At 40.8% G+C, this 18,171-nt stretch overlaps 1 protein-coding gene across 1 annotated transcript in view; it reads right to left on the bottom strand.

The window, feature by feature from the left end:
* Positions 1 to 18,171, bottom strand: part of LOC115155567 (uncharacterized) — a 76,372-nt gene that overhangs the window by 36,332 nt on the left and 21,869 nt on the right. Inside the window, exons 4-5 of the mRNA XM_029702286.1 lie at positions 11,968 to 12,073; positions 9,948 to 10,106 (exon numbers count right to left, since the gene is read on the bottom strand). Coding sequence (XP_029558146.1) covers positions 9,948 to 10,106; positions 11,968 to 12,073 — 265 coding nt within the window. The remainder of the gene's footprint in view (positions 1 to 9,947; positions 10,107 to 11,967; positions 12,074 to 18,171) is intronic.

The following is an 18,171-nucleotide window of genomic DNA, read 5'->3' as shown; positions in this document are numbered from 1 at the left end:
TTTTACAGGGTCAGCCATAGTAATATGATAGGTGTTGTTTTACATTGTCAGCCATAGTAGTATGATAGGTGTTGTTTTACAGTGTCAGTCATAGTAATATGATAGGTGTTGTTTTACAGTGTCAGCCATAGTAGTATTATAGGTGTTGTTTTACAGGGTCAGCCATAGTGGTTTGATAGGTGCAGTGTAATGTGTTGTTTTACAGGGTCAGCCGTAGTAGAATGATAGGTGTTGTTTTACAGGGTCAGCCATAGTAGTGTATTAGGTGCAGTGTAATGTGTTGTTTTACAGGGTCAGCCGTAGTAGTATAATAGGTATTGTTTTACAGGGTCAGCCATAGTAATATGATAGGTGTTGTTGTACAGAGTCAGCCATAGTAGTATGATAGGTGTTGTTTTACAGGGTCAGCCATAGTAATATGATAGGTGTTGTGTTACAGGGTCAGCCATGGTAGGATGATAGGTGTTGTTTTACAGGGTCAGTCATAGTAGTATGATAGGTGCAGTGTAATGTGTTGTTTTACTGGGTCAGCCATAGTAATATGATAGGTGTTGTTTTACATTGTCAGCCATAGTAGTATGATAGGTGTTGTTTTACAGTGTCAGTCATAGTAGTATGATAGGTGTTGTTTTACAGGGTCAGCCATAGTAGTATTATAGGTGTTGTTTTACAGGGTCAGCCATAGTAGTATGATAGGTGCAGTGTAATGTGTTGTTTTACAGGGTCAGCCGTAGTAGTATGATAGGTATTATTTTACAAGGTCAGCCATAGTAACATTATAGGTGTTGTTGTACAGAGTCAGCCATAGAAGTATGATAGGTGCAGTGGAATGTGTTGTTTTACAGGGTCAGCCGTAGTAGTATTATAGGTGTTGTTTTACAGGGTCAGTCATAGTAGTATGATAGGTGTTGTTTTACAGGGTCAGCTACTGTAGTATGACAGGTGCCTTGTAATGTGTTGTTTTACAGGGTCAGCCGTAGTAGTATGATAGGTGTTGTTTTACAGGGTCAGTCATAGAAGTACGATAGGTGCAGTGTAATGTGTTGTTGAACAGGGTCAGCCGTAGTAGTATGATAGGTGTTGTTTAACAGGGTCAGCCATGGAAGTATGATAGGTGCAGTGTAATGTGTTGTTGTACAGAGTCAGCCATAGTAGTATGATAGGTGTTGTTTTACAGGGTCAGCCATAGTAGTATGATAGGTGCAGTGTAATGTGTCGTTGTACAGAGTCAGCCATAGTAGTATGATAGGTGTTGTTTTACAGGGTCAGCCATAGTAATATGATAGGTGTTGTGTTACAGGGTCAGCCATGGTAGTATGATAGGTGTTGTTTTACAGGGTCAGTCATAGTAGTATGATAGGTGCAGTGTAATGTGTTGTTTTACTGGGTCAGCCATAGTAATATGATAGGTGTTGTTTTACAGGGTCAGCCATAGTCATATTATAGGTGTTGTTTTACAGGGTCAGCCATAGTAGTATGATAGGTGCAGTGTAATGTGTTATTTTACAGTGTCAGCCGTAGTAGTATGATAGGTGTTGTTTTACAGGGTCAGCCATAGTAATATGATAGGTGTTGTTGTAAAGAGTCAGCCATAGAAGTATGATAGGTGCAGTGGAATGTGAGGTTTTACAGGGTCAGCCATAGTAGTATGATAGGTGTTGTTTTACAGGGTCAGCCATAGTAATATGATAGGTGTTGTTGTACAGGGTCAGCCATAGTAGTATGATAGGTGTTGTTTTACAGGGTCAGCCATAGAAATATGATAGGTGTTGTTTTACAGGGTCAGCCATAGTAGTATGATAGGTGTTGTTTGACAGAGTCAGTCGTAGTAGTATGTGTCGTGTCTTTGGCTATGCCGGATTAAGTGATATGACATGCTAACTTATAAAATTATTTCTCTGTAATTAATATTACCTGATTAAGCTAATCATGTAAATGTAATTAACTAGAAAGTCGGGGCACCACAGAAGAACGTTTATAGAGCTGTTATCCTCTGAATAAACTCTTAAAATACTTAGTAATATTTTACCTCGATAGCAGTCAATCTTAACCCGTATGTTGTTTCAGTCTCATCATGAAAGTTGTAATTCTTGGTTATCTGCACGAACCCAGTCTTTACTAAAATCATCCATACATCAATTGTCTTAAAATCATTTATTTACTACACTAAGTAATTAACAGAAAACATACAAACAGTAATTATCGTCACACAGGATTGGTAGGGGAATGGGCCCTACTGGCTAACAAGCATGGCTGGTCTGTTAGACAATGGGTCATAAAACGGTAAGCTGAGAAGTTACACAGAGTTCATTAATATTAACAATTGACAATTGAAGGCTCACTCATTCGGGAACGTTTGCAATCAATATATATTTACGCTCATGTGTCGTCGGGATTCTTGTTGGAGAGTTTTGTTCTGATGGAGAGTTTGTCAGCGTTCTCTCTCTCTCTCTCTCGGTTAGAATGGATCGTTCAGAGCGACATTCATGAATGTCGTCATAGAATGGATGTGGTTGGTCTTCGCGTTCGATGATATAATTTACTTAGCTGCAGACTAATAATTAATATCAAAGACTTGTTCTTATTCTGTCGGTCTCGATAGTAAAAGTTAACCACGTGGTATAGTTCACTTTCAGTAGAGTACTTGGCTGGTCAAACCTATGGGCCAAACTCACGATGGAGTGTAGGCCTGGTCTGTAGAAATGTAAATCAGGGGGTGTTTTATAGTACCCAGAGAACAGGCTTGTCAAATGACGCCTGGTCCTGTATGTGTCCCTGGGGGCGTGCCTATGACTGGGCTAGACTTGGTTACAGAAATATGATTCTATCACATTAACATCAGTACATAGCATCTCAATGTATTACAAATAGCTTTATCCTTAATAATACATTGTATACACCCATGTGGATTCAGTCTCATCGCTGAGGCTATCATGTAGACCGTTTTAGGGTAATATGGCTATATTGTCTCTTCTGAGTATCACAAAATTGTACCAAGTGGATCAGTTCGTAGCTGGAGTCTTCATCAATCTTCCATATCTTCTCCAGAACACACATGTCGCTAGGTTCTCCAATTCTATGAGTTGGAAGAATTTCCTTTGTCTCTCTATGAAACATGTTGTAGTAGATTCTCCTCTTGGAATTTTTACAACCCTGGGTTGGGGGGGAAGGTAGGTTGGGTGATGGTACAAAGGGGAGGGGGTCAACTGTCCTTCCTGTACCCAAAGAGGCCAACGTCATGACATATGATAGGTGTTGTTTTACAGGGTCAGCCATGGTAGTATGATAGGTGTTGTTTTACAGGGTCAGTCATAGTAGTATGATAGGTGCAGTGTAATGTGTTGTTTTACAGGGTCAGCCATAGTAATATGATAGGTGTTGTTGTACAGAGTCAGCCATAGTAGTATGATAGGTGTTGTTTTACAGGGTCAGCCATAGTAATATGATAGGTGTTGTTTTACAGGGTCAGCCATAGTAGTATGATAGGTGTTGTTTTACAGGGTCAGCCATAGAAATATGATAGGTGTTGTTTTACAGGGTCAGCCATAGTAGTATGATAGGTGTTGTTTGACAGCATCAGTCATAGTAGTATGATAGGTGTTGTTTTACAGGGTCAGCCTTGGTAGTATGATAGGTGTTGTTTTACAGGGTCAGTCATAGTAGTATGATAGGTGCAGTGTAATGTGTTGTTTTACAGGGTCAGCCATAGTAATATGATAGGTGTTGTTGTACAGAGTCAGCCATAGTAGTATGATAGGTGTTGTTTTACAGGGTCAGCCATAGTAAAATTATAGGTGTTGTTTTACAGGGTCAGCCATGGTAGTATGATAGGTGTTGTTTTACAGGGTCAGTCATAGTAGTATGATAGGTGTTGTTTTACAGGGTCAGCCATAGTAGTATGATAGGTGCAGTGTAATGTGTTGTTTTACAGGGTCAGCCATAGTAATATGATAGGTGTTGTTTTACATTGTCAGCCATAGTAGTAGGATAGGTGTTGTTTTATAGTGTCAGTCATAGTAGTATGATAGTTGTTGTTTTACAGGGTCAGCCATAGTAGTATTATAGGTGTTGTTTTACAGGGTCAGCCATAGTAGTATGTTAGGTGCAGTGTAATGTGTTGTTTTACAGGGTCAGCCGTAGTAGTATGATAGGTGTTGTTTTACAGGGTCAGTCATAGTAGTATGATAGGTGTTGTTTTACAGGGTCAGCCACTGTAGTATGAGAGGTGCCTTGTAATGTGTTGTTTTACAGGGTCAGTCATAGTAGTACGATAGGTGCAGTGTAATGTGTTGTTGAACAGGGTCAGCCGTAGTAGTATGATAGGTGTTGTTTAACAGGGTCAGCCATGGAAGTATGATAGGTGCAGTGTAATGTGTTGTTGTACAGAGTCAGCCATAGTAGTATGATAGGTGTTGTTTTACAGGGTCAGCCATAGTAGTATGATAGGTGCAGTATAATGTGTCGTTGTACAGAGTCAGCCATAGTAGTATGATAGGTGTTGTTTTACAGGGTCAGCCATAGTAATATGATAGGTGTTGTGTTACAGGGTCAGCCATGGTAGTATGATAGGTGTTGTTTTACAGGGTCAGTCATAGTAGTATGATAGGTGCAGTGTAATGTGTTGTTTTACTGGGTCAGCCATAGTAATATGATAGGTGTTGTTTTACAGGGTCAGCCATAGTCATATTATAGGTGTTGTTTTACAGGGTCAGCCATAGTAGTATGATAGGTGCAGTGTAATGTGTTGTTTTACAGGGTCAGCCGTAGTAGTATGATAGGTGTTGTTTTACAGGGTCAGCCATAGTAATATGATAGGTGTTGTTGTAAAGAGTCAGCCTTAGAAGTATGATAGGTGCATTGGAATGTGAGGTTTTACAGGGTCAGCCGTAGTAGTATGATAGGTGTTGTTTTACAGGGTCAGCCATAGTAATATGATAGGTGTTGTTGTACAGGGTCAGCCATAGTAGTATGATAGGTGTTGTTTTACAGGGTCAGCCATAGAAATATGATAGGTGTTGTTTTACAGGGTCAGCCATAGTAGTATGATAGGTGTTGTTTGACAGAGTCAGTCGTAGTAGTATGATAGGTGTTGTTTTACAGGGTCAGCCATGGTAGTATGATAGGTGTTGTTTGACAGCGTCATTCGTCGTAGTATGATAGGTGTTGTTTTACAGGGTCAGTCATGGTAGTATGATAGGTGTTGTTTTACAGGGTCAGTCATAGTAGTATGATAGGTGCAGTGTAATGTGTTGTTTTACAGGGTCAGCCATAGTAATATGATAGGTGTTGTTGTACAGAGTCAGCCATAGTAGTATGATAGGTGTTGTTTTACAGGGTCAGCCATAGTAATATGATAGGTGTTGTTTTACAGGGTCAGCCATGGTAGTATGATAGGTGTTGTTTTACAGGGTCAGTCATAGTAGTATGATAGGTGTTGTTTTACAGGGTCAGCCATAGTAGTATGATAGGTGTTGTTTGACAGCGTCAGTCATAGTAGTATGATAGGTGTTGTTTTACAGGGTCAGCCATGGTAGTATGATAGGTGTTGTTTTACAGGGTCAGTCATAGTAGTATGATAGGTGCAGTGTAATGTGTTGTTTTACAGGGTCAGCCATAGTAATATGATAGGTGTTGTTGTACAGAGTCAGCCATAGTAGTATGATAGGTGTTGTTTTACAGGGTCAGCCATAGTAATATGATAGGTGTTGTTTTACAGGGTTAACCATAGTAGTATGATAGGTGTTGTTTTACAGGGTCAGCCATAGAAATATGATAGGTGTTGTTTTACAGGGTCAGCCATAGTAGTATGATAGGTGTTGTTTGACAGCGTCAGTCATAGTAGTATGATAGGTGTTGTTTTACAGGGTCAGCCTTGGTAGTATGATAGGTGTTGTTTTACAGGGTCAATCATAGTAGTATGATAGGTGCAGTGTAATGTGTTGTTTTACAGGGTCAGCCATAGTAATATGATAGGTGTTGTTGTACAGAGTCAGCCATAGTAGTATGATAGGTGTTGTTTTACAGGGTCAGCCATAGTAAAATTATAGGTGTTGTTTTACAGGGTCAGCCATGGTAGTATGATAGGTGTTGTTTTACAGGTTCAGTCATAGTAGTATGATAGGTGTTGTTTTACAGGGTCAGCCATAGTAGTATGATAGGTGCAGTGTAATGTGTTGTTTTACAGGGTCAGCCATAGTAATATGATAGGTGTTGTTTTACGTTGTCAGCCATAGTAGTATGATAGGTGTTGTTTTATAGTGTCAGTCATAGTAGTATGATAGTTGTTGTTTTACAGGGTCAGCCATAGTAGTATTATAGGTGTTGTTTTACAGGGTCAGCCATAGTAGTATGATAGGTGCAGTGTAATGTGTTGTTTTACAGGGTCAGCCGTAGTAGTATGATAGGTGTTGTTTTACAGGGTCAGTCATAGTAGTATGATAGGTGTTGTTTTACAGGGTCAGCCACTGTAGTATTACAGGTGCAGTGTAATGTGTTGTTTTACAGGGTCAGCCGTAGTAGTATGATAGGTGTTGTTTTACAGGGTCAGTCATAGTAGTACGATAGGTGCAGTGTAATGTGTTGTTGAACAGGGTCAGCCGTAGTAGTATGATAGGTGTTGTTTAACAGGGTCAGCCATGGAAGTATGATAGGTGCAGTGTAATGTGTTGTTGTACAGAGTCAGCCATAGTAGTATGATAGGTCCTGTTTTACAGGGTCAGCCATAGTAGTATGATAGGTGCAGTGTAATGTGTCATTGTACAGAGTCAGCCATAGTAGTATGATAGGTGTTGTTTTACAGGGTCAGCCATAGTAATATGATTGGTGTTGTGTTACAGGGTCAGCCATTGTAGTATGATAGGTGTTGTTTTACAGGGTCAGTCATAGTAGTATGATAGGTGCAGTGTAATGTGTTGTTTTACTGGGTCAGCCATAGTAATATGATAGGTGTTGTTTTACATTGTCAGCCATAGTAGTATGATAGGTGTTGTTTTACAGTGTCAGTCATAGTAGTATAATAGGTGTTGTTTTACAGGGTCAGCCATAGTCATATTATAGGTGTTGTTTTACAGGGTCAGCCATAGTAGTATGATAGGTGCAGTGTAATGTGTTGTTTTACAGGGTCAGCCGTAGTAGTATGATAGGTGTTGTTTTACAGGGTCAGCCATAGTAATATGATAGGTGTTGTTGTAAAGAGTCAGCCATAGAAGTATGATAGGTGCAGTGGAATGTGTTGTTTTACAGGGTCAGCCGTAGTAGTATGATAGGTGTTGTTTTACAGGGTCAGCCATAGTAATATGATAGGTGTTGTTGTACAGGGTCAGCCATAGTAGTATGATAGGTGTTGTTTTACAGGGTCAGCCATAGAAATATGATAGGTGTTGTTTTATAGGGTCAGCCATGGTAGTATGATAGGTGTTGTTTTACAGGTTCAGTCATAGTAGTATGATAGGTGCAGTGTAATGTGTTGTTTTACAAGGTCAGCCATCGTAATATGATAGGTGTTGTTGTACAGAGTCAGCCATAGTAGTATGATAGGTGTTGTTTTACAGGGTCAGCCATAGTAATATGATAGGTGTTGTTTTACATGGTCAGCCATGGTAGTATGATAGGTGTTGTTTTACAGGTTCAGTCATAGTAGTATGATAGGTGCAGTGTAATGTGTTGTTTTACAGGGTCAGCCATCGTAATATGATAGGTGTTGTTTTACAGGTTCAGCCATAGTAATATGATAGGTGTTGTTTTACATTGTCAGCCATAGCAGTATGATAGGTGTTGTTTTACAGGGTCAGTCATAGTAGTACGATAGGTGCAGTGTAATGTGTTGTTTTACAGGGTCATCTGTAGTAGTATGATAGGTGTTGTTTTACAGGGTCAGTCATAGTAGTACGATAGGTGCAGTGTAATGTGTTGTTTTACAGGGTCAGCCGTAGTAGTATGATAGGTGTTGTTTTACAGGGTCAGCCATAGTAATATGATAGGTGTTGTTGTACAGGGTCAGCCATAGTAGTATAATAGGTGTTGTTTTACAGGGTCAGCCATAGAAATATGATAGGTGTTGTTTTACAGGGTCAGCCATAGTAGTATGATAGGTGTTGTTTGACAGCGTCATTCGTCGTAGTATGATAGGTGTTGTTTTACAGGGTCAGTCATGGTAGTATGATAGTTGTTGTTTTACAGGGTCAGTCATAGTAGTATGATAGGTGCAGTGTAATGTGTTGTTTTACAGGGTCAGCCGTAGTAGTATGATAGGTGTTGTTTTACAGGGTCAGCCATAGTAATATGATAGGTGTTGTTGTACAGGGTCAGCCATAGTAGTATAATAGGTGTTGTTTTACAGGGTCAGCCATAGAAATATGATAGGTGTTGTTTTACAGGGTCAGCCATAGTAGTATGATAGGTGTTGTTTGACAGCGTCATTCGTCGTAGTATGATAGGTGTTGTTTTACAGGGTCAGTCATGGTAGTATGATAGGTGTTGTTTTACAGGGTCAGTCATAGTAGTATGATAGGTGCAGTGTAATGTGTTGTTTTACAGGGTCAGCCATAGTAATATGATAGGTGTTGTTGTACAGAGTCAGCCATAGTAGTATGATAGGTGTTGTTTTACAGGGTCAGCCATAGTAATATAATAGGTGTTGTTTTACAGGGTCAGCCATGGTAGTATGATAGGTGTTGTTTTACAGGGTCAGTCATAGTAGTATGATAGGTGTTGTTTTACACGGTCAGTCATAGTAGTATGATAGGTGTTGTTTTACAGGGTCAGCCACTCTAGTATGACAGGTGCAGTGTAATGTGTTGTTTTACAGGGTCAGCCGTAGTAGTATGATAGGAGTTGTTGTACGGGGTCAGCCATAGTAGTATGATAGATGTTGTTTTACAGGGTCAACCATAGTAGTATGATAGGTGCAGTGTAATGTGTTGTTTTACAGGGTCAGCCGTAGTAGTATGATAGGTGTTGTTTAACAGGGTCAGCCATGGAAGTATGATAGGTGCAGTGTCATGTGTTGTTTTACAGTGTCAGCCGTAGTAGAATGATAGGTGTTGTTTTACAGGGTCAGTCATAGTAGTACGATAGGTGCGGTGTAATGTGTTGTTTTACAGGGTCATCCATAGTAGTATGATAGGTGTTGTTTTACAGGGTCAGCCATAGCAATATGATAGGTGCAGTGTAATGTGTTGTTTTACAGGGTCAGCCATAGTAGTATGATAGGTGTTGTTTTACATTGTCAGCCATAGTAGTGTAGTAGGTGCAGTGTAATGTGTTGTTTTACAGGGTCAGCCGTAGTAATATAATAGGTATTGTTTTACAGGGTCAGCCATAGTAATATGATAGGTGTTGTTGTACAGAGTCAGCCATAGTAGTATGATAGGTGTTGTTTTACAGTGTCAGTCATAGTAGTATGATAGGTGTTGTTTTACAGGGTCAGCCATAGTAGTATTATAGGTGTTGTTTTACAGGGTCAGCCATAGTAGTATGATAGGTGCAGTGTAATGTGTTGTTTTACAGGGTCAGCCGTAGTAGTATGATAGGTGTTGTTTTACAGGGTCAGCCATAGTAATATGATAGGTGTTGTTGTACAGAGTCAGCCATAGCAGTATGATAGGTGTTGTTTTACAGGGTCAGCCATTGTAATATGATAGGTGTTGTTTTACAGGGTCAGCCATAGTAATATGATAGGTGTTGTTGTACAGAGTCAGCCATAGTATTATGATAGGTGTTGTTTTACAGGGTCAGCCATAGTAGTACAGAACCCCTGGAGCAAATTAAGTTTAAGTGCCTTGCTCAAGGGCACATCAGCAGATGTTTCACCTTGTCGGCTCAGGTATTTGAACCAGCCACCTTTCGGTTACTGGCCCAATGATCTAAACGCTTGGCTACCTTCTACCCGGGGTCGGAAGTGATGAGAGATTGATTGATCGATTGATCGGCTGATTAATTGATCATACCCAACAAGGAGTCCAGTTTCCGTGAGGTGGTGCTGGGCGGGTGTAGCTCTCTGTATACAGCTGATAGGAGCTGCTCTCTCTCCTCCAGACTGGAGATGTGAAGGACCTCCAGGGTAGTCAGGTCTATTGAGGCTATATCAGTTCCACACAGCTCTGCCTCTGTCAGGGGTCAAGGGTCAGGAACAGACAGAGATCAGAGATCAGCCCCCATGGAACCCCCCAAACAGCCCTCATAGAACCCCAAACCTGTCCCAATGGAAACCCAAAACAGCCCTCATAGAACCCCAAACCTGTCCCAATGGAAACCCAAAACAGCCCTCATAGAACCCCAAACCTGTCCCAATGGAAATCCAAAACAGCTCTCATAGAACCCCAAACCTGTCCCAATGGAAACCCAAAACAGCCCTCATTGAACCCCCAACCTGTCCCAATGGAAACCCAAAACAGCCCTCATAGAACCCCCAAACCTGTCCCAATTGAAACCCAAAACAGCCCTCATAGAACCCCAAACCTGTCCCAATGGAAATCCAAAACAGCCCTCATAGAACACCAAACCTGTCCCAATGGAAACCCAAAACAGTCCCAAACAAATCTTCAGCTCCCTCAAATATGGAACCCACAACAGACCACATAGAACTGAGAAAACAGTCAGAATGAAACCTTGCATGACCATTTACAAGTTAATACTTTTACAATTACATCTTCCATACATTTTCAAAAAGATCTAGAACCTGTAGAGAAAAATCATTAATTCAACATACATTTCCTAAAAAGGATGTAATTATGGTCTGAGAAAAAATTAATCTATGTTGTAGAAAAATATGTTTTAAGATAAGCAAATTGGCAAAGTCAGCATGGAATGTTTTGGGAAGATAAAAGAACAAGAGATTATGCAATAGAGATGGGAGAGGAGAGGGATGGGAGGATAGGGGAGAAGAGAGAGGAGGAGGAGGAGGAGGAGAGAGGAGGAAGAGGAGAGGGAGGAGGAGGAGAGAGGAGGAGAGATGAGGAGGAAGAGGAGAGAGAGGGGGAGGAGGAGGAGAGAGAGGAGGGGGAGGAAGAGGAGAGAGAGAGGAGAGGAATGAGAGGATAGGGGAGACGAGAGAGAAGGAGGAGAGAGAGGAGGAGGGGGAGGAAGAGGAGAGAGAGGAGGGGAGGAGGAGAGAGGGGAGAGGGATGGGAGGAGAGAGGAGGAGAGAGAGGAGGAGGGAGGAGGAGAGAGAGGAGAAGGGGGAGGAAGAGGAGAGAGAGGAGGAGGGGAGGAGGAGAGAGAGAGGAGGAGGAGGAGAGAGAGGAGGAGAGTAGGAGGGGGAGGAAGAGGAGAGGGATGGGAGGATAGGGAAGAAGAGAGAGGAGGATGGGGAGGAGGAGGAGAGAGAGGAGGAGGAGGGGGAGGAAGAGGAGAGAGTGGAGGAGGGGGAGGAAGAGGAGAGAGGAGGAGGGGGAGGAGGAGGAGGGGGAGGAAGAGGAGAGAGTGGAGGAGGGGGAGGAAGAGGAGAGAGAGGAGGAGGGGGAGGAGGAGAGAGGAGGAGGAGGGGGAGAGAGGAGGAGGGGAGGAAGAGGAGAGAGAGGAGGAGGGTGAGGAAGAGGAAAGGGATGGGAGGATAGGGAAGGATGGGGAGGAGGCGGAGAAAGAGGAGGGGGAGGAAGAGGAGAGAGTGGAGGAGGGGGAGAAGGAGAGAGCGGAGGAGGGGGAGGAGAGAGGAGGAGGGGGAGGAGGGGGAGGAAGAGGAGAGAGAGGAGGAGGGGGAGGAGGGGGAGGAGGGGGAGGAAGAGGAGAGAGGAGGAGGGGGAGGAGGAGAGAGGAGGAGAGAGAGGAGGAGGGGGAGGAAGAGGAGAGAGTGAAGGAGGAGGAGGAGGAGGAGGAGGAGAGAGAGGAGTGAGAGGATTTTTTTAAGAATAGACAACCTGCACACTGTTGAAAATTAATTTAGCTTTAGTCTTAGTCTTAGCCCATGTAAAAAAGTAGTACAAAAACACAATAATGAATTATATACATTATTGTGTGTGTGTGTGTTACCTCTGATGTAAGTAAGGCATTTGTGCAGGCCGATGCTGCTGAACCATTGGCAGACTTCTTCAGTGTTGAACTCTCCAAGAGGTTTAGCTCCCTGTCTGTCTGAGTCCTGTGCCACACACACACACACCACACCACACCACACACACACACACGAACATAAAGGTCAATTTTTTTTATCAATTTCCTATTTCATAATGATGTGTAGTATGTCTGTGTTCTAATGTACAATCCTATAAATTATGTTGTTACCTTGCAGTTCGTCTACCGATCTACACAACCTTCCCTAGGAGGGCGTTATTAATGTTTGTTCAGACGAGGGATCCAAGGTCAATACAGAGCCTCCTTTGATAGAATAGGGAAAATGCCAATTTTTTAATGTGTTCTCTGACATTAAAATTGATTATGATTTGGCCTGCAGTGGAACACCTGTTTCCAGCAGCAGACTTGGCCAGGCATATAATCTTAGTTGAAGTGTGTGTGTGTGTGTGTGTGTGTGTGTGTGTGTGTGTGTGTGTGTGTGTGTGTGTGTGTGTGTGTGAGTGTGAGTGTGTAATCATAGGAGTTGAAGTGTGTGTGTGTGTGTGTGAGTGTGAGTGTGTGTGTGTAATCATAGGAGTTGAAGTGTGTGGTTTTGGCACCTTGGTGATATAATTTCTCCTACAGTCCAATATAATGGTGCAGCGTTTAGGAAATGGACAACTATTACTTCATCATTTTACACGATCGGCAATTTTTTCTTTATCGTATTTCAGCCACTTTATCCCTAAGCACATACAGAAACAGTACTCCTTGTCCTCCTCTGAGGAGCCTCCACTGATGTAGAAATTGATATATAATATATTACATTATGTGCAGAAGGTGATTGAGAAAAATAATGGGTGAGTTGCTATTATGCTGTAGGTCGTCATGAATGCAAAGACGTGAGCGTAACTGTAATTTATCAATTTTGATTCCTGAAAACGTTTTTGAACACCGACTCATTAAAGGGTTTTTCTTAATTTTTTACTGTTTTCTACATTGTAGACTAATAGTGAAGATATCAAAACTATGAAATAACACATATGGAATCATGTAGTAACCAAAAAAGGTGTTAAACAAATCAAAATATATGTTATATTTGAGATTCTTCAAAGTATTTTATATTTTATTAGGATCCCCAGTAGCAACTGCTACTCTTCCACACAAAACATGAAACATGACATGATACAGAACATCAATAGACAAGAATAGCTCAAGTACAGAACTACATAAATAAATGTTAAAGGCACACGTAGCCTACATATCAATGCATACACATCTAGCAAACTATCTAGATCAAATAGGGGAGAGGTGTTGTGCCGTGAGGTGCTACTTTACCTGTTTTTTTTTAAACCAGGTTTGCTGTTTATTTGAGCAATATGCAATAAGGGCTCTATGTAATACTGTACGCTTTCTTGAATTTGTTCTGGATTTGGGGACTATGAAAAGACCCCTGGTGGCATGTCTGGTGGGATAAGTGTGTGTGTCAGAGCTGTGTGTAAATTGACTATGCAAACTATTTGGGATTTTCAACACAATAATGTTTCTTCTAAAAAGAAGAAGTGATACAGTCAGTCTCTCCTCAACTCTTAGCCAAGAGAGACTGGCATGCGTAGTATTTATATCAGCCCTCTGATTACAATGAAGAGCAAAACATGCCGCTCTGTTCTGGACCAGCTGCAGCTTTCCTTGCAGAACTGGACCACACGACTGAACAATAATCAGGACTAGACAAAACTAGAGCCAGCAGAACTTGCTTTTTGGAGTGTGGTGTCAAAAAAGCAGAGTATCTCTTTATTGCGGACATACCTCTCCCCATCTTTACAACCATTGAATCTATATGTTTTGACCATGACAGTTTACAATCTAAGGTAAAGCCAAGTAATGTAGTCTCCTCAACTTGTTCAACAGCCACACCATTCATTACTAGATTTGGCTGAGGTCTAGAACAAGGAATGATTTGTACCAAATACAGTGCTCTTAGATTTAGAGATGTTCAGGACCAGTTTATTACTGGCCACCCAGTGCAACTCTTTGTTAAGGGTTTCAGTGACTGTGGTTGCTGATGCGTATATGGTTGAATCATCAGCAAACATGGCATTCATGCTTTGCTGAATGCCAGTGACAGGTCATTGGTAAAAATCGAAAAGAGTAGAGGGCCTAGAGAGCTGCCCTGCGGTACACCACACTTTAAATGTTTGACATTAGAGAAGCTTCCATTAAAGAAAACCCTTTGAGCACTGTTGGATAGATAGCTCTGAATCCACAATATACCAGAGGTTGAAAAGCCATAACACATTCATTTTTTTCAAAAACAGGTTATGGTCAATAATATCAAAGGCTGCACTGAAATCTAACAATACAGCTCCCACAATCTTATTATTATCAATTTATTTCGACCAATCATCAGTCATTTGTGTCAGTGCAGTACATGTTGAGTGCCCTTCTCTATAAGCATGATGAAAGTCTGTTGTTAATTTGTTTACAGAGAAATAGCATTATATTTGGTCATACACTATTTTTTCCAACAGTTTGCTAAGAGCTGGCAGCAAGCTTAAAGGTCTGCTCTTAGAACCAGTAAGGCCACTTTACCACTCTTTGGTAGTGGAATTACTTTGGCTTCCCTCCAGGCCCGAGGACAAAAACTTTCCTCTAGGCTCAGATTAAAGATACGACAGATAGGAGTGGCTATAGAGTCAGCTACCATCCTCAGTAGCTTTCCAACTAACTTGTCAATGCCAGGAGGTTGTCATTATTGATCGATTTTTCCACCTCTCCCACAATAACTTCACAAAATTCAAACTTGCAATGCTTTCTTTCATACATTTTTTTATGCATGAATACGATGGCTCGCTGTTTGTTGTTGTTATTTCCTGCCTAAATTTGCTCACTTTGCCAATGAAGTAATCATTAAAATAATTGGCAACAAAACCATTTGATGTGATGAATAAGCTATCTGATTCGATGAAAGATGGAGATGAATGTCTTTTTGGCCATAATTTAATTTAAAGTACTCTAAAGTTTTTTTTTTATCATCATTCTTTATATCATTGATTTTGGCTTCATAATACAGTTTCTTATTTTTGTCTTTCTGCCTATAATTTCATTTAAAGTACTAATATGTTTATTTCCTTTATTCTATATGTCGTTACATACAGTTTCTTCTTCTTCTTCTTCTTCTTACATTTAGTCATATAATTTCTCAAGACTGCAGTAAGTCAGCCAGTCACATGTGCAGCCATATTTATTAGCCACTCCCTTTGCCCCATCTCTTTCAACAATACAGCTTTCAACAATACAACTTGTGGCTCAGTTGGTAGAGCATGGTGTTTGCAACACCAGGGTTGTGGGTTTGATTCCCACGGGGGACCAGTACAGAGAAAAAATATATGCATTCACTACTGTTAGTCGCTCTGGATAAGAGCATCTGCTAAATGACTAAAATGTCATGTAAATGTAGATTCCTCATCAATCCATGGAGCCTTTACAGTTCTAACAGTCAGTTTCTTAACAGGTGCATGTTTATCAATAATTGGTAGAAGAAACTTCATAAATCCATTTTAGTGCAGTGTCTGGATGCTCCTCATTAATCACATCAGACCAACAAATATTTTTAACATCATCCACTTAAGAGTCACATTAAAATATTTTGTATGATCTCTTATATACAATTTTAGGTCCAGCTGTTGGAACTTTGGCTTTCCTGGATATAGCCACTATATCACAGCATCCAATGGGTACAGATACAGCTTTATAATGAAGTTCTACAGTATTAGTAAAAATGTGATCAATACATGTGGGTGATCTTGTTCCTGTAGTGTTTGTAAACACCCTGGTAGGTTGATTAATAACCTGAACCAGATTACAGGCACTGGTTACAGTAAGAAGCTTCCTCTTGAATGGACAGCTTAATGAAAACCAGTCAATATTCAGTTCCCAAAGAAAGCAGACCTCTCTGTATACATGACATACACCATCAAGTATTTCGCACATATTATTTAGATACTGACTGTTAGCACTTGGTGGCCTATAGCAACACCCCAAAAGAAAATGCTTTAGATGTGCCAAGTGAACCTCTAACCACAACACTTCAATAACACTTGACATAAGATATTCTCTAAGCATTACATGGATATGGCTCTGAATATATACAGCAACACCCCCCTCCCCTTCTATTGATGTTAGAGTGGCTTGCGAAAGTATTCACCCCCCTTCGAATCTGTCCTATTTTGTTGCCTTACAACCTGGAAATAAAATAGATTGGTTGGTATCATTCGATTTACACAACATGCTTACCACTTTGAAGATGCCATGTTTTTTTATTGTGAAACAAACAAGAAATAAGACAAAAAACAAAGACTTTAGTGTGCATAACTATTCACCCCCCCAAAGTTAATACTTTGTAGAGCCACCTTTTGCAGAAATTACAACTGCAAGTCTCTTGGGGTATGTCTCTATAAGCTTGGCACATCTAGTCACTGGGATTTTTGCCCATTCTTCAAGGCAAAACTACTCCAGCTCCTTCAAGTTGGATTGGTTCCGCTGGTGTACAGCAATCTTTAAGTGATACCACAGATTCTCAATTGGACTGAGGTCTGGGCTTTGACTAGGCCATTCCAAGACATTTAAATGTGTCCCCTTAAACCACTCGAGTGTTGCTTTAGCAGTATGCTTAGGGTCATTGTCCTGCTGGAAGGTGAACCTACATCCCAGTCTCAAATCTCCGGAAGACTGAAACAGGTTTCCCTCAAGAATTTCCCTGTATTTAGCGCCATCCATCATTCCTTCAATTCTGACCAGTTTCCCAGTCCCTGCCGATGAAAAACATCCCCACAGCATGATGCTGCCACCACCACGCTTCACTGTGTGGTGATGAGGGGTGATGAGAGGTGTTGGGTTTGCACCAGACATAGCGTTTTCCTTGATGGCGTTTTCCTTGATGGCCAAAAAAAAGCTACATTTTAGTCTCATCTGACTTGAGTACCTTCTTCCATATGTTTGAGGAATCTCCCACATGCATTTTGGCGAACACCAAACATGTTTGCAAATGTTTGGTAAACGGCAAATGTTTGGCAAACGGCCCCTCTTCCGTAAAGCTTAAATTATCCTATGAACAGACACTCCAATCTCCACTGTGGAGCTTTGCAGCTCCTTCAGGGTTATATTTGGTGTCTTTGTTGCCTCTCTGATTAATGCCCTCTTTGCCTTCTCCATGAGTTTTAGTGGGCAGCCCTCTCTTGGCAGATTTGTTGTGGTGCCATATTCTTAACATTTTTTAAGAATGGATTTAATGGTGCTCCGTGGGATGTTCAAAGTTTCAGATGTTTTCTTATAACCGAACCCTGATCTGTACTTCTCCACAATGTTGTCCCTGACCTGTTTGGAGAGCTCCTTGGTCTTTATAGTGCCGCTTGCTTGGTGGTGTTGCAGACTCTGGCGCCTTTCAGCACAGGTGTATATATACTGAGATTATGTGACAGATCATGTGACAGTTAGATTGCACACAGGTGGACTTTATTTAAGTAATGTGTGACTTCTGAAGGTAATTGGTTGGACCAGATCTTATTTAGGGGCTTCATAGCAAAGGTGGTGAATACATATGCATGCACCACTTTTCGATTTTTTATTTTTAAGAATGATTTTGAAACAAGTAATTTTTTAAATTTCACTCACGCACTACTTTTCAATTTTTTATTTGTTAGAATTTTTTGAAAAAAGTAATTTTTTACATTTTACATTTTGCTTCACCAATTTGGACTGTTTTGTGTATGTCCATTACATGACATTCAAATATAAATACAATTTAAATTACAGTGTTATGCAACAAAATAGGAAAAATGCCAAGGGGGTGAATACTTTTGCAAGGCACTGTATATCCTTGTATTGCTACTGCTGTATCATCAAATGAATTATCTCAGTGAGTCAGAAATGGTTAATAAGTGAATGTTATCTGATGTTAGCCAGTTATTGATTTCATGAACCTTATTTCTAAGGCTACATATATTAATATGGGCTATTTTCAGCCCTTTCCTGGGTAATTTATCAGAAATAGACATAATATGGAAAAGAGCAAACAAAGCAAGAGAAAAACATATACATTCAGCAGTCCATTAATCAAATGGTGTGTGTGTGTGTGTGTGCTGCGGGGTTGAAGCTACGAACCCATAGGTTTGGCTCTTTCATCCC

The sequence above is a fragment of the Salmo trutta genome, chromosome 2 (assembly GCF_901001165.1).
Source record: "Salmo trutta chromosome 2, fSalTru1.1, whole genome shotgun sequence".
NCBI classification, from domain to species: domain Eukaryota; kingdom Metazoa; phylum Chordata; class Actinopteri; order Salmoniformes; family Salmonidae; genus Salmo; species Salmo trutta.
The sequence above is the reverse complement of the archived record's forward strand: the minus strand, read 5'-3'. Positions and strand labels throughout refer to the sequence as shown.